This window comes from Aegilops tauschii, chromosome 6, assembly GCF_002575655.3.
Source record: "Aegilops tauschii subsp. strangulata cultivar AL8/78 chromosome 6, Aet v6.0, whole genome shotgun sequence".
NCBI lineage: Eukaryota > Viridiplantae > Streptophyta > Magnoliopsida > Poales > Poaceae > Aegilops > Aegilops tauschii.
In genome coordinates this window covers 463,184,591-463,209,219 of record NC_053040.3, presented here as the reverse complement: position 1 = coordinate 463,209,219, position 24,629 = coordinate 463,184,591, and the positions used below count along the sequence as shown (strand labels likewise).

Sequence of the window (24,629 nt, the reverse complement as noted above, 5' to 3'; positions counted from 1 at the left end):
ATCAGAGAACTCCCCGTTAGTGACTGGCAAAAATAAGCGCGTAAGTGTGAGCTCGGCTTGGCTCAATCCCGCAACCCGCGGCGCGTCGTGACGAGGCGTGGCGTGGCGAGGTGGGCGGCGGAGGAGGAGTGCGCGAGGGCCTCTTCTCTTCTCAAGCTTCAATAGCATATAGAAGAGAAACCCTTATAAGGAGGTCCAACTCCTCTTCCACTTCCGGGGTGGGACTAAACTTCCCACTACACCTACTGCCATATAACCCACATGGGCCCTTAAAGATTTTTCAGAAATTGCTATATGGGCCTAGAGCCCATCTCAAATTTCAGCAATCCCCCACCAGATCTCGAGGGCCCATTGTGTCCTCTGTTCCAATTACTGTTTCGAAGACCTGTTAAGGTTGAACTTCTCCTAGAGCAAGTAGATACACTCCTTCACAACTGAACAATGGACTATGCCTTGAATTGTCAGTTTGGCGTAAAGAAGTTTCACCACATGTCTTACTAGTACTAGGCTGCCGAAGGCTGACCCCTCGGGTGGAGCATATAAGTCACACTCCTGGCCTATTCATGAGCTTACTAGAGATCACCCCAATCTCATAGACTGTGACCAGCAGTCGGGCTCATATAGGTGTGTTCCTCCAAAGATCGCTCTGTAGGATAGCATCTTGCTTTCATAAGCTTTGGAACACATTAAGACAGTAGTCATCCTACCATACAGTATCGAGAGTATTGCATCTCCAACGGAGTGGGTTAGTATAGTTACTCTCCTCAGTTCACCACTGGCTTGTTTTCCCAGGTCCTACTTCACGGGATCTCCGATCACATAGGTTGGGTTACCACCATGGCAACTCATGTGGGTCTCATACCCATCTCCCTCGATGCATTATCTATCACAACACGTGATAGCCCTTCCATAAAGGGATCTGCCAGATTCTTAGCCGTATGGACATAGTCCAACGCTATCACTCCGGAGTTTCTTAATTTTCTGACAGCTTTTAATCTCATTCTTATGTGTTTGTTGGACTTCATGTTGTCCTTTGAACTCTTCACCTTGGTGATGACAGTCTGATTGTCACAGTTCATAAGGATATCCGGAACCGGTTTATCAACCAATGGCAAGTCCATCAAAAGATCTCGAAGCCATCCTGCTTCAACACCAGATGTGTCTAATGCTGTTAATTCTGCTTCCATTGTCGATCTCGTTAAGATCGTTTGATTGCAAGACTTCCAGGAAACAGCGCCACCTCCAAGAGTAAACATATACCCAGTTGTGGCCTTCATCTCATCAGCATCAGAGATCCAATTCGCATCACTATACCCTTCAAGTACCGACGGGTCTCCGGTATAGTGAAGTCCATAGTTCATAGTACCTTTCAGATAGCGCATAACTCTTTCAACAGCATGCCAATGTACATCACCCGGTTTGGAAACAAACCGGCTTAATTTGCTCACAGCAAACGCGATGTCAGGCCTCGTTGCGCTCGCTAGGTACATCAGTGAACCAATGATTTGAGAGTATCTCAATTGATCTTTAGCCGTGCCTTTGGACTTTCGAATCAACACGCTAGGATCATATGGTGTTTGAGATGGTGCACAGTCCGAATATCCAAAACGACTCAACACCTTCTCAACATAGTGGGATTGCAGAAGTGTAATCCCACCCTCATTATCTCTCAGTAGCTTGATGTTCAAGATAACATCAGCCACACCAAGGTCTTTCATCTCAAAGTTCTGAGATAGAAACGATTTGACCTCCTCAATGACTTTGAGGTTTGTTCCAAATATCAGTATGTCATCAACATACAAGCAAAGTATAACTCCTTCGCCCCCACCATGGTGATAGTATACACATTTGTCAGCCTCATTAACAACGAAACCAACAGATGTCAGAGTTGTATTAAACTTATCATGCCATTGCTTAGGTGCTTGCTTCAGGCCATATAAAGATTTCAGCAACCTACACACCTTTCTTTCCTGACCATCTATCACAAAGCCATCTGGCTGTTGCATGTAGATTTCCTCGTTTAGCTCTCCATTCAGAAAAGCCATCTTAACATCCATCTGATGGACGAGAAGACCATGCGAGGCCGCCAACGAGAGTAATACTCGAATGGTGGTCAGTCTAGCCACAGGTGAATAAGTATCGAAGAAATCTTCCTCTTCTTTCTGGTCATAGCCGTTGGCCACAAGCCTAGCCTTGTACTTTTCAATTGTACCATCGGGCCTAAGTTTCTTCTTGAACACCCACTTGCATCCTAATGGTTTGCAACCATAGGGACAGTCAGTGATCTCCCATGTCCCGTTAGCCATGATGGAGTCCATCTCGCTACGAACCACATCCTTCCAGTAATCAGCTTCTGGAGAGGCATACGCTTCTGAAATAGAAGTGGGAGTATCATCCACGAGGTACACGAAGAAATCATCACCAAAGGTCTTTGCAGTCCTTTGTCTCTTGCCCCTACCAAGGGTTTCCTCGACATCCTCCTCAGGATTTTCATCATGTGTTTGTTCATAATATTCCATAGGGATGGCAGGTTAAGGAGTCTCCTCAGATTCCTATCTGGAAGTACTTTGCATATCTCTCATAGGAAAAATATCCTCGAAGAATGTAGCATCCTTAGACTCCATAATTGTACCGACCTTCTGGTCAGGTACATCAGATTTCACTACTAGAAATCTATAGCCAACGCTGTTCTTAGCGTAGCCCAAATTAACGCAGTCCACAGTCTTGGGTCCGAGCTTACGCTTTTGGGGGATTGGCACATTGACTTTCACCAAACAGCCCCAAGTGCGCAAGTACGAGAGTGTTGTCCTTCTCTTCGCCCATTTCTCATAGGGAGTGATCTCATTATCCTTTGTCGGAACTTTATTCAGGACACGACATGCCGTCAATATAGCCTCCCCCCACCATGCCTTGGATAAACCTGATGTATCTAACATGGCATTAACCAAATCAGTTAGAGTACGGTTTTTTCGCTCGGCAACCCCGTTTGACTGGGGTGAATAGGGAGGCGTCCTCTCATGAATAATGCCGTGTTCCGCACAAAAGGAATCAAACTCACTCGAGAAGTACTCTCCACCATGATCTGACCGGACTCGTTAAATTTTCTTTTCAAGTTGATTCTCAACTTCTGCCTTATAGATTTTAAAGTAGTGTAGAGCCTCATCTTTAGTATTTAACAGATACACATAGCAATATCTAGTGGAATCATCTATCAATGTCATGAAGTATTTCTTTCCACCTTTAGTCAACACACCATTCATCTCACAAAGATCAGAATGTATGAGTTCTAATGGTGCCAAGTGTCTCTCCTCCGCGGCCTTGTGAGGCTTGCGAGGTTGCTTAGCTTGCACACATGAAAGGCACTTAGAACCTTTGGCTAAAGTGAAACTCGGGATTAAATCCAACTTGGCTAGCCACGTCATAACACCGAAACTAATGTGACAAAGACATGAATGCCAAACTTCAGATTCATTAACATTCGAATGAATATGGTTCACGACTTTATTACAAAAATCTGCGAGGGAAAGGCGGAACATCCCTCCGCTCTCATAACCTTTTCCAACAAAGAGTCCATATTTCGTAACAACTAATTTATCAGACTCGAAAACCAACTTAAACCCTTCTCTACATAGAAGGGAGCCACTAACGAGGTTCTTCTTGATGGCGGGGACATGCTGCACGTTCTTCAGCTGCACGATCCTTCCCGAAGTAAACTTCAGATCGAGCGTGCCAACACCATGAACAGAAGCACTCGCGCCATTCCCCATCAATACGGACCCATGACCTGTGACCTGGTAAGAAGTGAACAATGAAATGTCAGCACACACATGAACACCTGCACCTGTGTCCACCCACCAATCAGTAGGCTGAAACACTGAAAAAATAGTAAATAAATTACCGTACCCAGATGCACCATTCTCATTGTTGCCCACAATCATGTTGACAGACTTGGAGTCCTGTCCTGACTTCTTGTACTTGTTTGGGCACTTGTTGGCCCAATGTTCAACCGAACCACAAGTAAAGCAGCCCTCGTCCTTCTTGTTCTTCTTGAAGGTCTTCTTACCCTTCTTCTTAAAGTCGGTATTGTGTTGGACACCGTTCTTTCCCTTGGGCTTGTGGGAGTTATGGTTCCTCTGGTTCACCATGTTGGCAACAGAAGTTCCTTCGACCCCTTTTCTGTGCGAGTCCTTTGCCCTTGAATTCTGTTCAACACTCAGATGGCCAATGACATCCTCTACAGAGAATTCACGCCTCTGATGTTTCAGAGTGGTGGAAAAGTTCCTCCAGGAATTAGGGAGCTTGGCGATTATGCAGCCCGCGACAAACTTGCCCGGTAACTCGCACTTAAGAAGCTCAAGCTCCTTAATAATGCATATTATCTCATGAGCCTGCTCCAATACAGGACGGTTTTCAACCATCTTGTAATCGTGGAACTGCTCTATAACATACATCTCGCTCCCTGCATCGGCGGCCCCGAATTTAGATTCGAGCGCCTCCCACAAGTCCTTGGCGACATGCACATGTAAATATGCGTCGACCAGTTTATCTCCGATCACGCTAAGAACTACTCCGAGAAACACAACGGTAGCCTCCTTGAACGCCTTCTCCTGTTCAGGAGCAATCGTTCCCGTGGAGACACCGGTGACCCAGAACACGTTCATAGCCGTAAGCCATAACGTGGTCTTAGTCTGCCAACGCTTAAAGTATGTACCGGTAAACTTATCCGGTTTCAGTGCAGCGGCAAAGCCACTTGCCGAAAAATTCCTACACATAATAGGTTTTTGGATTGCTGAGTAAATAGGCAATTTCTCGATTAAATTAATCCACGAACTAGCATGGCATTGACACAAATAAACGCATACTGATATTCAGTCAAGCTAGCACATACTACGCTAATTGCAGAAAGATCTACGTATAACGCTAGCATGGCTAAAATAGAAAACAGTAGGAGCGGGATAAACGAGTTATACCCTCTAGTAGGCCATGCAGAGGCCGCGGCTTTGGTGGCAGCAGCGGCGTCCTCGGCGGCCTTCTTGTCGGCTTCAGCTTTCTCGGCGGCGGCACGTTCGGCGTCGGTGGACATGGTGATGATGAAGGCGACGCGGACGTAGAGGAAGTAGACGATCGGAAGTGAGCAGTCGCGTAATCGCTCCCCAAAAACCTATTCGCCCCTCACCCCGTACAGGAACCAGAAGGGCGTGGTTTCGGAGACCTGCTCTCCCGTCGACCGTGTACGCGGCGGACGGGATGGGGTCACCGGTGGCAGCAGCAACAAGGGAACGACGGTGGGCGTGCGCGTGGAGCAGATGTGATCTGTTCGTGGCGGCTAGGGTTAGGAGACACCGCACACTTATATAGGCGCAGCCGCGTGGAGACTCACGTCTGAGTCCGTGACAGCCCACGATCCGACGTCTCAGATCGTGGCCCAGCTGTCAGAGAACTCTCCATTAGTGACTGGCAAAAATAAGCGCGTAGGTGTGAGCTCGGCTCGGCTCAATCCCGCGTCGCGTCGTGACGAGGCGGTCGGCGGAGGAGGAGTGCGCGAGGGCCTCTTCTCTTCTCAAGCTCCAATAGCATGTAGAAGAGAAACCCTTATAAGGAGGTCCAACTCCTCTTCCACTTTCGGGGTGGGACTAAACTTCCCACTACACCTACTGCCATATAACCCACGTGGGCCCTTAGAGATTTTTTAGAAATTGCTATATGGGCCTAGAGCCCATCTCAAATTTCAGCAAATACTCTCTCCGTCCGGAAATATTTGTCGAAGAAATGGATGTATCTAGACGTATTTTAGTTATAGATACATCCATTTTTATCCATTTCTATGACAAGTAATTTCCGGACGGAGGGAGTATATACTATATGGTGTGTACTGATACTCTACTATGCAATCCCTCGTCCTAGCAAACTTATATGGTGTGTGTTTTCTATCTTGATCAGAGATAATTATCTTAGGTAAATAGTGTGGTTCACAACACTGCTATTATGTGTGTGTGTGTGAATGCATTTTATGTACAAACTTTATTTTTTGTTGAGCGGTCATCAACATGATTTATAATTATATGTTCACCAAAATTCCCAACATCAAATGTGCTCCCAACTCATCATATTTGTTGGCCGACTGTTCGGCGGGCAACGCGCGGCTTGCCGCGTCCCCTATCTAGTTGGCTTGAAGCTATAGAAGACAAGTGCACAACATCAACTCTTCATCTATGTGTATCTTCAGGTTGGGTTTTTCCAATCAGCGCTAGGCGGCGGTTGCTGTTCTGGTGCCCTGGTCCTATGGGAGGAGTGATGACGGTGGCGCGTCTTCGGCTCGCTTCAATGTTTATAGTCGTCGCTAGGAGGTTATGTTCATTGTACTGCTATGACTGAAAATGAATAGGTAGGAAGGTTTGTCGCAAAAAAAACACGCACAACATCAACGAGCTAGCCAATTACAGGTGGACCAAAAAGCCCCTACCAAAGCCCCGATGTACCAGGCTAACATTCTCATTTTCTTTTAAATGGAGGCAAACATTTTGCCTCATCCATTAATTGAGCGGAGAATAGAGTTTGTTACATAAGAACCCTTACACGATATGGGAATTAATCTCAAAAATAATTGACCCTAATTTCTTTGCACCGGCGGTGACCCAAAGGTTTGCCTCGCAAATGATAGTGTTGAGCAAAGTTGGCGGTGGAGCACTCTTATGACGACGGAAGACCCGGGCGTTCCTTTCATTCCAAATAATCGAAGAGATTAGCATAGGTAGCGATGCCATGGCTTTTCTATTGGGAGAGCTAACATTCTCATGGAGAATTTAAGAGATAGAAACCAAACAGCAGGTGACTCACGGATTCAATTCTTTATAATATTATGAAACAAATAAATTAGGTAGAGATAGAGATCTATAAAATTCCTAGTTATTAATACAATAATTTATATTAATTAATAATAAAACAATAGTTGCTAATAATACTAAATAATAATAATATTGTGTCAAATAGTATATCAATACAGCTAGTCATGTTTGCCAAACCAATACGCACATATACATTAGTTAATAATAGTAGTGTTTATATGTCTCGGCGATCACCCATGGCCATGAGTAGCGGTTGGGCCAGTGGTGAAGATGGTGACGGGGGTGCTTACGAAGAACATGATAACCCCTGACGCCTTGTATGAATCGTAGGTCCCTGGAGGCAGTTTGTGGCAATGCACAATAGTGTGCTCTACAAGATCCTGGACAGTGAAGGTGCACACCGTAGCCGCAAACATGACGTGTAGCATCACCTGCAACGATCCACCATGAAAATGTTGCAATTCCGATCCCCGCTAGTCAACCTGCCAATCCATCTCTGCTCCAGCTCTCCTTCAATGTTATTCATGAAAAGAGAGGGGGCCGAAGAAGGAGAACGCGATCCTCGCCGTCGTCGACGAAGAGCCTGGCCTCCTGTAGGTCACGGTTTAGGGGGAGATTGTTAGGAATAAACCGTGTGTGCGGATGTGCGTCGCGTGTGTGTGCGCGTTCGTGTCCGTGGTCACCAGCGTATGTGTGCGTGTGTCTAGGACTCTAGGTCAAGTCTGAGTCAATCCGGTGTGTTGCGATCGTATGGCGATTGAAGTAGGTAGACGCAGCGGGAGAAACCTGGCGCCCAGGTCGTGCGGACGAGCAAGCCGGGCTCACGATCGATGGAAGACCGGATCGCTAGGGAGGCTCCGTAAGCGCTGCGTTTCTGTTAGCTAAAAAGCTGGCTGATCTCGTGTTTGTTACGAGATGTGTGGTGCGTCCAGGTTGTTGGCGTTTTTTGGGCGCCGGTGGCGTGCGTCTGCCTATATAGGTCTATGTAGATTGTGATTTGTTTACAGTTTGAGCTGGAGAAAACGCTGTTTGGCAGTGAGGCGTTCGTCGCCGCAAAACACCTGTGCGTTTACTTCTTCTTCTACCTCTGTCCCTGAAAACAGCTAGCTAGGGTTAGACCCAACAGCCTTGATATCTTGTTTCTGTCGGAGACTCACCTGGATGAGTGGCCGGTGGAATGTCTTCGGCGACGATTGAAGATGGATCATAAAGAGGTGGTTAGAAGTAATGGGCAAAGTGGTGGACTTCTCTTACTTTGGAAAAAGGAGATTGCAATGTCTCTTAGACATAAAACAAGCAACTATATTGACATGTATGTAGGCAGTGGTCAGGAGAATGTTTGGCGTCTCACTGACCTCTATGGAGAACCAAAGTGGGCTGACAAGCACCTGACATGGCAGCATCTTAGAGAGCTAGACGTGTGTGCAACACTCCCTGGCTGGTAATCGGAGATCTAAATGAGATTATGTATCCATTTGGGAAAGAGGAGGGAAGACCCAGACCAGCTCAATTTATGCAAGCATTTTGGGATGTGGTAGATGACTGCCAGCTATCTGGTTTGGGTTTTGTAGGAGATAAATTCACATGGCATACGGGAGACATCAGAGAACGTCTTGACCGTGCATTATCTTCTGAAGATTGGAGTTACAGGCTTTCTGACGCCAAGTTGGAAACACTCCAATATTACAAGTCGGATCACCGACCACTGCTGTTGAGCTTCGACGAAGCACCGGCCCAGGATGTCTCGAGCCTATCTGTGCTCAGGTTTGAAGCCTGCTGGTTAAAAGAATCGGGCTTCTCTGTGATTGTTGAAGAGGCTTGGGCTGCTTCAGGTACTCAGTTCTAGAATTTAAACTTGGCTGCGCGCTTGGCTATGGTTCACTCCCAATTGCAAAGATGGGATCACAACACTTTGAAGAGAAAAAACCAGCTGAGGAAGGCACAAAGGGATTTGGAAGAACGGGTGATTTGATGCCAGACAATATTAAATATTAAAAAACATAAGAGCAACTCCAATGGGGCGACCCAAACGGACGACGATTTCGTCCGCCTTTTGTCCATTTGGGTCGGCCGCCCGCCCGGCGTCCGCCCTGTTTTAGATATGGGTCGGCAGCGCGCCCAACGCGTCGACCCATATGTGCCGGCTTGGCCGGCTGGCCGCCCTATTTTGATGAATTGCATTCAAACATATTGTCAAATAACACCGAATAAAATAGCATAGTTTTACAAGCCGAATACAACTAAAAATGTTTCACATAGTTTTGCAAACGAATAAAAGAAGATACATCTATGGTTGCCAACATGAGCCCACATATGCTCAACCAAATCATTTTATAGTTGCACGTGAGTTTCCCAATCACGCATGTCAAGATGAAATTGGGTGAACTGTTTAAACGTTGCGCTCCTCCATGCTCAGGCACAACATTCTCATCCCGAAACTGAAACCCTTGATCGTACAGACGTTCCAGGCGCTCGTCTTCTACGATCATATTGTGCATGTTCACACAAGCAGTCATCGCCTCCCATAGTTTCTGCGTGCTTCAGGTATTAGCAGGATACCGAACAATGCCCCATCGAGATTGCAAAACACCAAAGGCACGCTCGACATCCTTCCTAGCACTCTCTTGCTCTTGGGCAAATCTTTTCCTCTTCTCTCCGACAGGGTTGGGTATTGTCTTGACAATAGTGGTTCACTGAGGATACATACTGTCACCCAGGTAGTATCCTTTGTCGTAGTTGCGGCCGTTGACAGTAAAGTTCACCGGTGGGCTGTTGCCTTCGGCAAGCCTAGCAAACACCGGCGAGCGCTGAAGCACATTGATATCATTGTGTGATCCAGCCATGCCAAAGAAAGAGTGCCAGATCCAGAGATCTTGAGACGCCACGGCCTCTAGTATGACAGTGCAAGCCCTGACATGGCCCTTATACTACGGATGTGGAGGCGGCGGCGGCTGGCAGAGTCGCCGGCAAAAATGGGCGGCGGCGTCGGCGACGAAGGAGGCGGGCGAGGGTTGCTGTTGGATGGGGGGTGGGGGGAGGCCAATGTGCCACCGACCAGCGGGCCCGGAGGAGGAGAAGGCGAGCGCGCACGCGTCCGTCACATGTCCGCGCCGACGCAAATCTGGCTCAAAAATAGGCCGGAAATGGGTCACACGCGGACGAAAAGCGGACGCGCGGCCATTTGGGTCGGTGCGTTGGGCCGACTTTTATGTCCGCGCCGACCCAAACGGACGGCAGCGGACGAAATGGGTCGCCCCATTGGAGTTGCTCTAAGGTTCTTGCAGCAGAGATCGAGAAGCTTCCAGAGTGTGAAGAAATTCAATGGGCACAACACAAACACACAGTGCGATTGGCTGGCTCAAGTTCGGGGATAGGAATACCCAATATTTTCAGAATTTTGCGTATGCATGAAAGAAGAAAAACAGAATAAACCATCTTAAAGATGAGCAAGGGAATTGGCGTGAAGGCACGGCCTGTCTGAATCCTTTGATCAATGATTATTTTTCGCTTTTGTTTGCTACTGAAATTGAAGGGCCGGACCCAGATTTAATTGATAAGGTTGTACCTCGAGTTACAAGGGAGATGAATGATGCACTAGGTAAGCCATTTTCAGTTGAAGATGTTAAAAAGGCCTTATTTTCCATTGGGGATACAAAAGCTCCAGGTACGGAGGCTTACATGCAATTTTCTTTAAAAGATGTCAGCATTTAATTGGTGATGTTTTGACAAGCGAAGTACTTGATGTCATCAACTCAAAGAACATCCCTCATGGATGAAATGATACCGTCATAGTGCTTATTGCCAAGGTGGACAGTCTGAAGAAAATTTCACAATATCAACCTATCAGCTTATACAATGTTCTGTACAAGGTTATCTAAAAAATGATCTTATTTCGTCTGAAAGGTATACTCGATCAAATAATATCACCTGTAATGGTGAGCCAGAGGTTCTGACCCCATATGCAGTAGTCATGGCTGAATGTTTTGCGGTCGCTCAGAGAATAGGTAATATCACTTTCCAACATTGTCCAAGGGATGCAAATAAGGTGGCCCATAGTCTAGCTAGGCATATGCTTATGATTCAACTTCTACTGTTTTCTGGGATGGTGATCCACCCATGTTTATTATGCCCCTTGTAATTAACGATGTAACCATCAACTTATTGCAATAAAGAGCCATGAGACATTCCTTAAAAAAAAGCTTGAATAACCCAACCCACTGGCATGGAATCAGGCACTGGGTTGGTCATATGCAGACGTGGGGTGGGATGAGCTTTCCTGGATTCATGATGTTGTTGGGATCCAGCGCGGCCTTTATCCTTTTCATCGTCCTCAGTGACTCCATCCCCAGCTCCTTCTCTAGGTACTGCCAATGCACACACCAAAGCACTTGTCACTTGTCACTCATGGGTGGTGACTTGTTTATGAATCATGTGGAAATTCGAAATAGATCACGGCCTTGATAAGATAAAGAGGTCATAGGTCACCTACCTTCATTTTCCCCGTGCCAACACCATGCTCTCCTGTGCATGTACCTTCCATGGACAGAGCAGTATGAACCATGAGATGGTTTAGTCTCTCTGCTTCCCTTTGCTCTTCCTCCTGGCTTGGATCAAATAGGATAAATGTGTGGAAATTTCCGTCACCGGCATGGGCGATAACCAAACTGAAAACATATACAAGTCAGAGAGAAGGTCCTGGATAATTAAAAGGATAGCATACTGCTGGAGCTGCGATAAGAATTGCATGCTACTTCATCAAGAGTTCGAATTTTCAAACTGCCATGCTCTCCTATAAATATAAATCTAATGCAAAAGAGATGGCCATGACTTTCCTAGCTACAACAGAAAAACCTAGGTACAGCGTAAGGGAGAATATGTACCAAGTCAATGGTGACGCATCAAGTAGTTGCTTAGACACAGATATGCATTCTGCAAGTCTAGACAATGGGACACAAACGTCCTGCATGAACAACAATTGGGGCGCCATTAGAATTTACAAGACTTGATGCAGCTCATCCACTGAAAAGCGGCAGATAATAAATCTACAATGATCATAATGAATATTAGCGATCTATATGAGCATATGAGATTAAAAAAATGAAGCTGACAAGATCTACATTTATCACTAACAGACAAAAAAGGCGTATGTGTTGATTCAAACAAAGAAAAGAGAGCGGCGCCAGTTACCCTTACTTAACTGAGAAGATATTTCGTTGCTATTTGCTAAGTACTGTCTCTGTAAACTAATATAAGAGCGTTTAGAACACCAAAATAGTGTTCTAAATGCTCTTATATTAGTTTACAGAGGGGGTACCATATACTAGAATGTGAACTAAAACTGGATCATAGTTTAGCCCATATTTTGCCAAATGATGATTAGGGCATGTTGACAAATGCCAAGATTCACAACTAAGGAGGCAAACATAATGGCATATGATGCATGCCACTAGAGACTAACTATCTCTAACCGATCATACTGAGCAAGCAATCAAACCGTTATCATAGCTTGACGATCAGGTTCCATGGCAAAACCAGCCCAAAGTGCCTCCTTCCTGATCTGCGCATAGAGGAAAATGCCATTAATATATGCTCCAAAACCAAATATCCTATATATCGCAGTACTATTATTGTCCAGAAACCAGGGAACATAATGTCATACTGTATTACACTGGTATTGCATGGCATGTGCACAATCATGCAGCACAGAGAAACATCTGTAGAGTAGCTCTACAAGTTCAGACGACTGACCTTCCACAGTTCCTCTTTAGCATTTGGCTCTTCCACAAAAACAAAATCAGAACCATGGTGCTCTGCAGCAATCTTTTGAACCAACAACGTTTGTTCAAGTGCATATGCTTCTAAATAGTTGCAATGGAAAGAGATTAACAAAGAAAGGAAAATCAGTCAGTTCTTGATGTGTAAACTGAAGGAATGTTTGCAGCTTAAGAAGAGCTTTAAGTAACTTGTCTAAGCAAGTGAACAACCAACAGAAGATGATAATAAACTACTGAATATATGTTAATTACATCCCCAAGATAAGGAACAGCTGTAAACCACAAGCATGAACTATGGGTATCACTTCTGAAAATTGTCTAGAGTCTACTAAAAAGTAGTGTGCACAAAGTGAAGTTAGTTTTAATAGAGAGATTGGGTCTCACATAAATGAGGGGTCAAAAGGGGTTGCCTAGTCAGCAGTGAACGTGGTCAAAACCAATCAACCGAGTCAAAACCGGGTTCAACTGACCGAGGGGTTGATTTTTGAAACAAGTGGCAAGTTGAGGGTATGAGACAACCGATTTTGAAATTGAGGGTTGAATCCGAAACCGAGTGGCAAGTGTAGAAGTGCATGCTCTAGCCAATTCAACCAAAAGATCGATCTGATGGAAAAGACTAGGCAATACATTTATACGTCAACACTCTCCCTCACGTGTGGCGCTAGCCGGGTCTTGAATTCAAGACCTCTTGGCTCTGATATCATGTAGAAGTGCATGCTTTAGCAAATGCAACCAAAAGACCGATCTGATAGAAGAGACTAGGCAATACAGTTATACGTCAACAAGAAGTTCAGGGCTATAAAGTGGACTTTTCTCGTACAGTATAATGGCTTAAAAGTGCAAGTTGGGTTACCTGTCCCTATGAATTCAAACATCAAGGTCGGCACTTCAGGCAAGCTTTTACCATTTGCCATGTTTATTGCCCTTATCTGAACCTCATCCAACAATTCCACTCTCGAGACCTAACCAAGCAGAAAAAGAATCAGTAACTAACTAGCCAACAACAACCTTAGTGAATTTTGGTTACCCATTGATACATCTCAACAAATGTAACTTCTACTCAAGAATTTCAACAGAAGTCAACCTAACACCTACAATAGTCCATGAAAAACTTCTAACACCACCACCGACGGCCACTTAATGTGCAATGAACAAATTGTGTCACATGAACAAATACAAGCATGGAAATATGAACGTTCACTCCATATATATGGAACAAAGGATGTCGATTATTTCATATCTGACTTACATTTCTTTTTCAAATGTCATAGCAATGAAAGAAAAACGGAAGGACATGGACGAACCTGTATGCCAGAATGCATTGTTGCAATAGCAACATCAGCAGCATCCTTAACAGTTTGAAAATTGCACATAGCAACCTGAATACATATAGCATTTAGGAGGAATGAGTTAATAGGCAAAATGAAGACGCAGAAAGAACTACAAATAAAAGGTCGACAAAGCTAGACGAATAAGGTAGCGTCCTATGCATGAGGAAATACACTTCGGTTCCTGGTTGTATATACACCCTATATGCGATTTTTATTTAATAATTAAACAAGAAGTAAAAATAGTTAAGAACTATTTTTAGAATAAACTTGACTTACTTGCGCACTAGTATATAAATTTTCACAAAAAAATCAATGTTGACTTCACAGCAAAAAGACAAAAATTATTTGCTATTATAGGTCACTCTTCAAGCTATTATGATGAAAATTTTGTCTTTTTTGAAAAGTAGTCAAAGTGAAATTTTCTTTTTGTGGAACTTTTCTCACGAGTACAATGGAAGGTAAGTTTATTTCAAAAATATTTTCAAATTTTTTTGACTTTTTGTTGCATTACTAATTCTTTTCCATATAGGGTACATATGTACCCATAGACCAAACATCCGCGTCGTGTTGTAACTCTGGATGTGACCTTCTTTGGGCTTGTACAAACTCTTTCCTTCTATTCGTAACTCTGGGTGTGACCTTCTTTGGGCTTGTACAAACTCTTTCCTTCTATCAATGCATCGAAACGAAAAGCTTTTGCGTTTTCCCGAAAAAAAACACTTGCCAAATTTATATCATCGAACATTAAGCCAATAAACATTTTTTTAGGAAAATAGGGAAAACATCACATAGAAAGGTTCCGGTAGAGAACAGGACGCCTCCCCATCCTCCCGCGACGCCCCGCGGGCGCACGGGAGGCCAACCCTAGCCGCCGGCGGGGCGTCCCTCCTTCCCTCCCTCACCGCCGCTAGGGGGCGCGGCTGGGCGAAGCCCGGCCGGTACCGGCGCCGGCGGGGTGCTCTTCTTCCCCTCGCGCGAGTGGCGAAGTGCGGGGCGGCTCACCTAGGCCTGGGTGCTGCGCTACGCGCCGGGGCTAGTCAATGACGGTGGTCCGTTGGGTGGCGCGATGGTGGAGGGTGTGCCTTTGGTCGCCGGGATTAGCGAGGTCGAGGCCAGATCTGGGGCCGGGCGGCGCGGGCCGGGGGCGGTGCAGGCTGCTGGTCTCCGCCCCTGCCATGGCCACGACGGGTGGTGGTGCGCCGCAGCAGCGGCTGGCCGGTGGGCGGGCCGGCCAGAATCCGGAGGCTACAACGGCAGGACGACGGCAGGCATCGCAGTTGGGCTACTCGGTGGGCTTCCTTCGCGATTGGCGGCGGTCCCTCAGGTCTCTTCTTGCCGATGGGCGGGTGTCTGTTGGTGACCTCGTGTGGAGCTGCGTTCGCCGCCGAGGTGGGGCGACACAGGAGGTGTCTGGTGGGGAGGCAGGCTGGAGGGATGGGAGACACCGACGAGCTCGGGCCACCCGTCGTTGGCACACGGGCGTGCCGTCCCGGATGCGTCCGCTCCCCCTCCTCCCCCGTTCCCCGGCCGTGTGTGGGCTCACACAACTCCGGCATTGTTCGAGGCGGGACGTATGCTATAGTCTCTTCGGTTGGGTGCGCCCTTTGGCCCAAAGCTGGTCACTTTGGTCGGTCCTGGGGGTGTTTGGATGCAGGCGGTGGCCGTGGCAGCGGGAGGCATGGCATTCGTGGGCGGAACTTGCGCCTCGGGAGCGGGCGAGCGGCCATGGCTATGCGGGTGGGTGGTCGTTGGTGGTTGGCGGAGCAAGGATGCGTCGGAGGGGTGGGTGTGACGGGGTACATCACTTGCCCAATCTTGAATTGGCCGATGGCGGCGGTGTCCGTGGACACCGTATCCTTCATGAGGCTCCGCCGCGGTGCCCTTACTCCTTCGAGTTGCTCCGGGTGAAAACTCGATCTTTGGGATCGGATGGTGGCGGCTATCAATGGTCGTTCCCTTCTAGGAGGCACCATCTTGGAGTCCTTGTTTCGTCGTTTTCCTTCTCACCTCTCCTCGGAGAATTGGAGGTCTCCATTGGCTCCAAGCGGATCATCCTCACGCATGTGTAGTGGCTTGGTAGTCATTGAGGTGGTGTGGCGGTGCTCAGCACCCTTGTATCTTGCCTTGGGTGTGTGTGTGTCGTGTGTGGTGGTGGCGTGAGTTTGTATCATGATGCTTGTGGATCGGTGCTTTGTATATAAAGCGGGGCGAAAGCCTTTTTGGGTAAAGGTTCCGGTAATTGCCAAGTATAGGATAAGATAGACCAAACAACAGCAATAACAAAGCCTTTAGTCCCAAACAAATTGGGGTAGGCTAGAGGTGAAATCCATAAGATCTCGCGGCCAACTCATGGCTGATACATGGATAGCAAGAATCCACACACCCATGTCCATAGCTAGTTCTTTGGTGATATTCTAATCCTTCAGATATCTCTTTACGGACTCCTTCCATGTCAAGTTCGGTCTACCCCTACCTCTCTTGACATTATTAGCACGCTTTAGCCGTCCACTATGCACCGGAGCTTCTAGAGGCCTGCTTTGAATATGTCCAAACCATCTTGGACGATGTTGGACAAGCTTCTCTTCAATCGGTGTTACCTCAACTTTATCTTGTATATCATCATCCTGGACTCGGTCCTTCTCGTGTGGCCACACATCCATCTCAACATGCGCCTCTTCGCCACACCTAACTATTGAACATGTCGCATTTTAGTTGGCCAACACTCAACACAATATGACATTGTGGGTCGAATCGTTGTCTTATAGAACTTGCCTTTTAGCTTTTGTGGCACTCTCTTGTCAGAGAGAATGCTAGAAGCTTGGCGCCACTTCATCCATCCGACTTTGATCCTATGGTTCACATCTTCATAAATACCCTCATCCTTCTGAGGCATTGACCCCAAATATCGGAAGGTGTCCTTCTGAGGCACCACCTGCCCATTAAGACTAACCTCCTCCTCCTCGTGCCTAGTAGTACTGAAACCGCACCTCATATACTTTTAGTTCTACTAAGCCTAAAACCTTTCGATTCCAAGGTTTGTCTTCATAACTCTAACTTCCTATTGACCTCGTCCGACTATCGTCGACTAGCACCACACTATACACAAAGAGCATACACCATGTGATATCTCCTTGTATATCCTTTTGACCTCATCCATCACCAAAGTAAAAAAGATAAGGGCTCAAAGTTGCCCCATGGTGCAGTCCTATTTTAATTGGGAAGTCAGTGTCACCATCACTTGTTCGAACACTTGCCACAACTTACCGTGCATGTCCTTGATAAGATAGACCGTTAAAAGAAAATATGGTGTGTTCATACAAATGTTGTTTCCATTCTTAATATGCAGATAACAGTTAAGTCATAGTAATACAGCATGATGAATGGTGTTTCTCCACAACATGTGCTAAATAAAAAGTGTATATCCTAAACAGAGAAACAAGTTGAGTTGTTAAAACTTAAAAGTTAATATTCAAGTATACCCAATGCAGTAAAAATAGTTAGCAAAACATTATTTTGACAGTGAATAAATCAAAACAGAAGACCTACCACGGAACGAGATGGGAGCTTTTGAAGTCGTAAAGTCACTTCTGTAATTACCCCTAAAGTCCCTTCACTTCCAATGATCAACCGAGTTAGGTCATATCTGACATTCAACATGGTGCAAAGTAAAAAAAGTTGTCAATACTAATGGCAGCAACAGATGTAGACATTATGGGAAAAGCAAGCAGCGCAGCGCAGCTAAGATTTCACTCCCGAACAAACGAAGTCTTTTAGTCTTATAAGAAGTAGGAGCAGTTCTTGTATACCCAGCTGCACTCTTTCGAGCCCGAGAACCGGTCTTGACAACGTCGCCATCTGGTAGAACAACCTGAAGTACAATAAAAGATTACTACTTGTATGTGAAGTCACATGTATAAGGTGGGAAAATGTGGATAGCAAAAGGACCTGAAGATTGATCACATTGTCCCGCATAGTTCCATACCTACAAAGTAAGAAGCAAATTCATCAAAGCCATTTAATATTAGTATCATATAAGAATATAACAGATAAACAGGCGAATCGTGCACATTATGGTTGTCCTTCCTCTGTGTGTGGATGGGGTTACAGATGCATCGTAGAAGCCAAAAAGTGGCCCGAAATTATATGGAGAATTACCTCACGGCTAATGAACCAGAACATCGTGTAGCGCACATTCCACCAATAGTGGCTCCAGGTCCTGTAAATCAGACCAATGTAGATAAGCTACGCCACTAAGCTAGTGCAAAAGCAAGTAGCCGTTGATGCTATTTTGGACCCAGAAAGATGATCGAACTTCAGTGCAACTATTGAGTACTACAAACATGCATAATTATCTCCCTGTGACGGTACATAACACCTAAATGTCTGGAGGGTGCAATTAGCATTGATTATAATTTCATATTAGGTTATGTCAATCTGGATTTTGCACCTAAATGTCTGGAAGATGCAATTACACTACACAGATCAGTCGCAAACAAAGCTCTTCAACTGTAGTCGAGTTACACTGAATATGAAAGGGCAAAGGGGGGGAAGGACATGATGAAAGGTTTTTCTTTTGAACTGTTTTTTTACAAGATTGATCTGTTTGGATCTTGGTCAATGATGGTCTTTTTATTTATGTTGTCGATTGGATAATTATGTACCAGGTTATGTCAATCTGGATTTTACATGGTCGGTTGAAAAGGTAAAAAGGAAGGATAGACCAAGTGCTCTTGGCACAAGTGGGGAGTACTTCACCACTATGCTAGGCCTGTCCTTTGTTGGTTGAAAAGGTAAATGAACAGAAAAAATATTGAAGGGAAAAGGAAACAAGGAGCTTGCCTGGGTCAAGAGGGAAAAAGAGACCATGGGGTTTCAGGTATTCATTCAGCTCAATCCATCCAACTCCTGGTTCAACTACAACATCCATATCCTCAACATGCAGGGATTTGATTTTCTGCAAAGAATTTATGATACATTAAAATAGATGAAAGTAGCAGATCGTATCCTGCATGAATAGCTCACTGCTAAGAAAGTGCTTGCCGGCTTGGTGTAACAAAATCTACTATATCTAAATAGCTAGCCCCCACTACTAGGAATTCTCTAGCTTCTCCTTGAGCCACATCACCCAAATTAATTTAGCCCTTGGATACACTAGATTAGTATACGACAACCATCGGAGTATTTACCTTCATTGAAGACATGTCAATGCAAACGCCACCATGAGGTGCCAACGTATGGCCCTCAATTGATGTAGCCCCACCATATGGTACAATTGGCACCTGATTCCAAGAAAAGAAAGAAAGGAACACCACGTAGTGTTACTGAAATGGAAAGTGCCAACTCCTTCCACAAACTCCTGAAGAAAACACAGGCTGCTCGTAATAGGAGTATAATAAGTAGGGACAACGCTACACCTACGTAAATTGTTTTACGTATCTTACGAAGGAGCTTAGATGGATAAGAAAAGTGAGGGGCCCCCACTGCCTGAAAATCGGGGGGGGGGGGGGGGGGGGGGGGGGGGTATTAGTTTGGCAAGGAAGGTTTTGTAGCTTTTAGTAAAAATTACGTAGGTGTAGCATTTTTCAATAAGTAGTATCATGCATGTCAACTACTGGTGGCATGTCAGACCTCATCCTCCACCTCGGCGGCAGATGTAATGATGGGAAGAAATCCCTTGTCGGCTCGCGCGGCGACGACAGCGGCGCCGCATTCACGTTGTTTCCCATGTTGGTGGTGCTTTCTTCATCACCTACCTGTTGTCCGGTGAACTTCTTGATATTCTCTGTGAGCTATCTCCAACATTTCCACACACTACCGTTGGGTAGCCCCTCTTGTCGTCTCTCGCAGTTGTGTGTGCCCTTCCTATACACTCCACCTTGGGCAATAACCACCCTCGTGTGGGGATGATTTCATTAACGGCATTCTCTTCAATCATGTCACTTCACCATCATAGTTATTTCACGACACGTCCATGGGAATGAGACCCTCCCTTCCGGCGGTGAACTCATGGCTCCCCCTCGTGCATGCTCGTCGAGCAAGATCCATTTCCTTGGTCATCTTTACTGCTACCTAGGCAATGACCACCCTTCCCGAGTGTCGGATGGCTCGGTCTTGGTAATTGCACAACTCCTTGATGTGGCCACCCGTGGTCTACCCCTGTCAGTGGTTGCGGTGTTGTCTTGGTGGTGCTTCCACGTGTATCCCTTGAAGTTTGTTGTTGTGCTATCTCTTGGCATGATATGCTGCTTTGATAGCCTCTCTGCTGCTAGTGCACCATGTATGTTCGTTTTTTTAGGGGTCGTGCACCATGTATGTTGTTATGCCTTAGCTTGTGCTGCACCACAGCCATCTATATTCTTCTGATGTCTAGGCGGTTGATCCTTGCGCTGCGTTGTAACTTGTACTTGGTGTTCTTTTTTGGGGGGTGTTTTCTACATTCTTGCCTCCGCAAGATGTATTGCCCCTCGGGGCTCGGGCTATCAAGGGTTTTGATCCAGTTTCCCACATGAACTGGATCATGGTTTTCGACCCCGTTTTCCGTGTAAACTGGTTCATTTCATTTATTTTGAATTGAGATCAATATAAAAAAGAAAAGGAACAGTTGTCTGGCACAATCATGGAAATGGGCTGTTGTGGAAATCAGAAGTACATGATACAGAATCCAAATCAGGAATTCTTGCAAAGCAGGGAGCATATGATGTTCATTTAGGCTAATGAATGGAAGAGTGCCATGCATGCATGCATAGCTTGTACTTGTTACAAATCATCACAATCTTCCGTACCTCATCCTGGGACCTGCAAGTCAGTAATTAATGGAGGCATTACAATACATGGAACGAGCTTGGCGTATACAGTAAATAAACCAGCAAAACGGATCTATCGTCAGTGTGTGCCGAGTGAGATCACTTTGGGAAGACGACGACGTCGGGCACGTTGACCGCCTTGTGGAAGCTGCTCTGCGGCTTCCCGTGGAAGCTCCTCTCCTCGTAATCCACCGTCAGGTTGTCCTGCAAAACAGAAACCCGGCCACTAGCTAGGGCAAGCCGGCAATGGCAGCTCGGAACTCGGATTCATTTCACTTACCCCGAGGAAGGATGCGAGCTCTTGCATGAACTCCTGTGGCACGCGCTTGCGCTCCCCACGCACCACCAGCTCGGTGCTGTCTTTCCCACCGACCCTGGGCCAAATCAACAGGCAAGCACAAGGCGCTGTCAGCTCAGCGGTCAACGATGCGAGAAGTGACGGAACAGTCGCATGTACCGGTGGTCGGGGCCGGCATCATCGCAGAGAGCGGCGGAAGCGGTGGTTCCGGCTGCGGCTGCGGCTGCGGCGGCGAGGAAGGAGAGGAAGGCGGGAAGGCCGCGGCTGGAGTTGCGGGAGGACGGGTCCCGGGGTTGCGGGAGGGGCTGGGTGGAGAGAGGGACGCGGAGGGCGGAGAACGGGAGGAGCGCGCGGCGGGGCCGGGAGAGGCGGATGAGGGTGGCGGCCATGGATGGCGGCAGGCAGTGGGAGAGTTGGTTTTCTCCTTTTTTTGAGGGAAAGTGAGAGAGTTGGTGGGGTGGGCGGCAGCCTATATTTGCACCCCGGCCGCACGATCCTGGCTGTTGAATCCTGACGCTGTGCCTCGAGATGCGCATCCCATAAATAAGTTTATCTGAATCCATCACCGTGTGAGATGGATGTTACGGTCGTGGGTGTCGTAGGGATGCTCATCCAGCGACACGCTGAATCGACGCGAGCCTAGGCTAGGCTCTGCACACGTTTGGTCGTTTCCGCTCACACAGTGATGCGCCGGAGGCATGCCCGTGATGCGCGCAGCGACTCGTGGGTGATCTTCTGTGGTCATCTGTACACCGTATTCGTATTTTTCTCAATTTCTGCAATAGAAAATCCTGCGCCTTATAAAGCTGCATGTGAGACGAGACGTATCGGAGACAACTTTTCTTCAGCACCCGACGGGGTAATATCCCTAGTCTCTCCCATGTCGCCATTGTCGGACGTGGCATGTGTTTGTTTCCTATCAAGGAAAGAAAAACTTTGTTATGCGTTTGCGGTCCATGTAATGCTATTATTCTACATTCAAATCTATTCTATTTTGAGCCATGCGTACGTGTATTTAAAACAACAGTTTTGTTAAGTCAAAGACTTCATCATGCCTCAGTCCATGTTATATTCTTTTGATCTTGCTCTTTTTCTCTTTTCGGTATTTTTTCTTCTTCTTACATACTATGTCACTTAACTGAGACTTGGTTAACTATGTTGGAGTTGTGTCGAATATTATTTATACAAGATAGGTTACAGTTCGACTCTAAGTAGTATTGTGTTTTCATGATATGGAGTCGTGTCCTAATAACACACTTCTATCCTACGCCTCTCATATACAGTGAGCATAGACACACGATGTAATCTATACCAACATAATAGCACAGACGCGCAAGGAAAAGACGGCGGCATGTGCCGGCGTACAGAGCGACTTGCAGTTGGAGCAACATTTCATCCGCCGCTGTCCGTTTGGGTCGGCGCGGACAAAAGTCCCAACGCACCGACCCATTCGCAAATCGCGTTCCGTGGACCCATTTCCGGCCCAAATTTGCGGCAGAAATGCGTCAGTGCAGACGCGAAGCGAACGCGTCGCGCGCCTTCTCGGTGTCCGCCGCGTCCCCACCTGGCGGCCGCCCAACTACCACGGTCAGCTATATTAATGACGACCGCCCACCTCAGGCCCACGCGTCAGCGTCGACGGTCGCCCTTTTTTAATCCGAGCGTGTGGTGGGGGTCGTCCTCGTCCGCTTCTAGAAGCCCCCCGTCCCCATCTCGCCACCCCTCTGCTCCCCCGTCGGCGACAACCCTAGCCACCGCAAATGGGCTTCTCTGGCAAAGGCAAGGGCAAGGCCCCCGCCACCTCTTCCCCCTCCCTCCTCCTCCGTCATAGTCTGCCCACCGGCCACGGTAGCACGTCAGAGTCCCAGTGCACCAGGCGAGGTGGCACTGGGAGCACCGCGTCCCCCTCCCCTGCCCCGACGTAACGCTACCGTGTGACTGGCACTTGGATCTGGAGAGGATCCCGGTGCCGGTCATGCGGCAGTCGACGAGGGCGCACGCGGAGGAGGTGCGGCGTCGGCGGGAGTTGCTGACGCCGGAGTAGCGCCGCCAAGCCGTCTAGGCGTTCGACCCCCTAGTGTGGGAGCAATGGTTCGCCTTTGAGCACGAGGAGGCCAGGAGGCGTGGCGTCCGCAACGTGTGGCGTCGCTCCCATCCGCCGCCCTCGTCGTGCGCAACGATGACAAGATGGCACAGGCCGCCTACCAGGCGGCGCTGGCTGCTGTCCTCCGGGAGAGCGAGGAGGACGAGTGGCGCATGGAGGAGGAGGAGGAGGTGTACCACGCGCGCATGACGGAGGCCATGGCGTTGTCCGCGACCGGCGACTGCGTCGTGCCGCTGCTGGCCCCACAGTCCCCAGCCAAGGCCGAGCCGGAGCCGACCCCCATCGAGCGCTATTCCTGGACCGGGGTGGTGCGCGAGTGGGTCAGCGCGCCACCGGTCTGGATGGGTGCGAGGGAGGCGCAAGAAGGCGCCTACCTCGAGCAATGGCGCCAGCGAAGGCTGGTCGAGGCGCCGCGAGGGCGAGTACCTCGAGCAGCTGGAGCGCGACGTCGAGGAGGAGGTGCGTCGTGCCCAGGGTGGGGCACCCAGCTGGCGGCGGCACAACCAGCGGAGGAGGACATCGCCCAGGCCTAGGAGATGGCGTTCCCTTGGGCTGGCCCAGCGCCGACGCTGATCGACCTCACCGGCCCCGACGACGACAACGAGTACGCCTTGGGCAACGCGCCGCCTCATAGTTGTATTAAGTTTAATTAACATTAGTTAATTTAAATGTGGATGTATGGACTCTCGTCGGCCTTTGTGGCCGGCATTAATGTTTAACTAATTTTTTTAAATATTTGCGTTCTATTTTTTCGTGCAACCTAAAAAATGAATCGAATCAGTGTTGGGCACATGCACCGACCCAAACGCAAAAACGAACATGAATGTCAGCCGGGCCAATTTGGACGGACAAAAAACGGATAAAATCACCGTCCGTTTGAGTCGGCTGGCTCTTACCGATCAAGAGGAAGCGAGCAAGGTGCTCGAGGACGTCTCGACGATATGGCAGCAACAGTTGGCATCGGCAGAGTCAATCGATCCAGATCGGACCTGCCAGCGCGTGTGGCAACCCTAGGTGAGAACGGATTACGCCTGGGCGAGCATGGTCTACATGGCAAATACTGTAATGCAAGAGATGAGAGTTTATGGTGGGTACTTGGTAGGCTTGATGTAGATCTCTCCGGTAACGGCGCCAGAAATTCTTCCTGCTACTTCTTGAACTTGGGTTGGTTTTCCCCTTGAAGAGGAAAGGATGATGCAGCAAAGTAGAGATAAGTATTTCCCTAAGTTAAGAACCAAGGTATCAATCCAGTAGGAGATACACACAAGTCTCCAATCTATGCACCCGCACAAACAATCAAACACTTGCACCCAACGCGATAAAGGGGTTGTCAATCCCTTCACGGTCACTTGCAAGGATGAAATCTGATAGAGATAGATATAAAAGCTTACTAAAATGCAAAACAAAGTAAAAACAAATAAATTGCAGCAAGGTATTTTTCGGTTTTTTGGTTTATAGATCTGAAAATATATGA

The 24,629-nt window shown here is 47.4% G+C and overlaps 1 protein-coding gene across 1 annotated transcript; it reads right to left on the bottom strand.

Annotated features, from left to right (window-relative positions):
- Window positions 1–10,658: 10,658 nt before the first annotated feature.
- LOC109784798 (D-lactate dehydrogenase [cytochrome], mitochondrial) lies at window positions 10,659–21,481 on the bottom strand. The gene is made up of 17 exons (XM_020343400.3): window positions 21,211–21,481; window positions 21,034–21,127; window positions 20,857–20,957; window positions 20,699–20,745; window positions 19,137–19,231; window positions 18,790–18,904; window positions 18,106–18,166; window positions 17,896–17,932; window positions 17,757–17,818; window positions 17,497–17,593; window positions 13,924–13,998; window positions 13,473–13,581; window positions 12,594–12,703; window positions 12,340–12,402; window positions 11,726–11,805; window positions 11,335–11,509; window positions 10,659–11,209 (listed from the first exon to the last, which is right to left on the bottom strand). Exons 1-17 carry the CDS (start codon window positions 21,438–21,440, stop codon window positions 11,090–11,092), a joined length of 1,671 nt encoding a protein of 556 aa, XP_020198989.1. The 5' UTR covers window positions 21,441–21,481; the 3' UTR covers window positions 10,659–11,089.
- Between the last annotated feature and the right edge of the window lie 3,148 nt (window positions 21,482–24,629).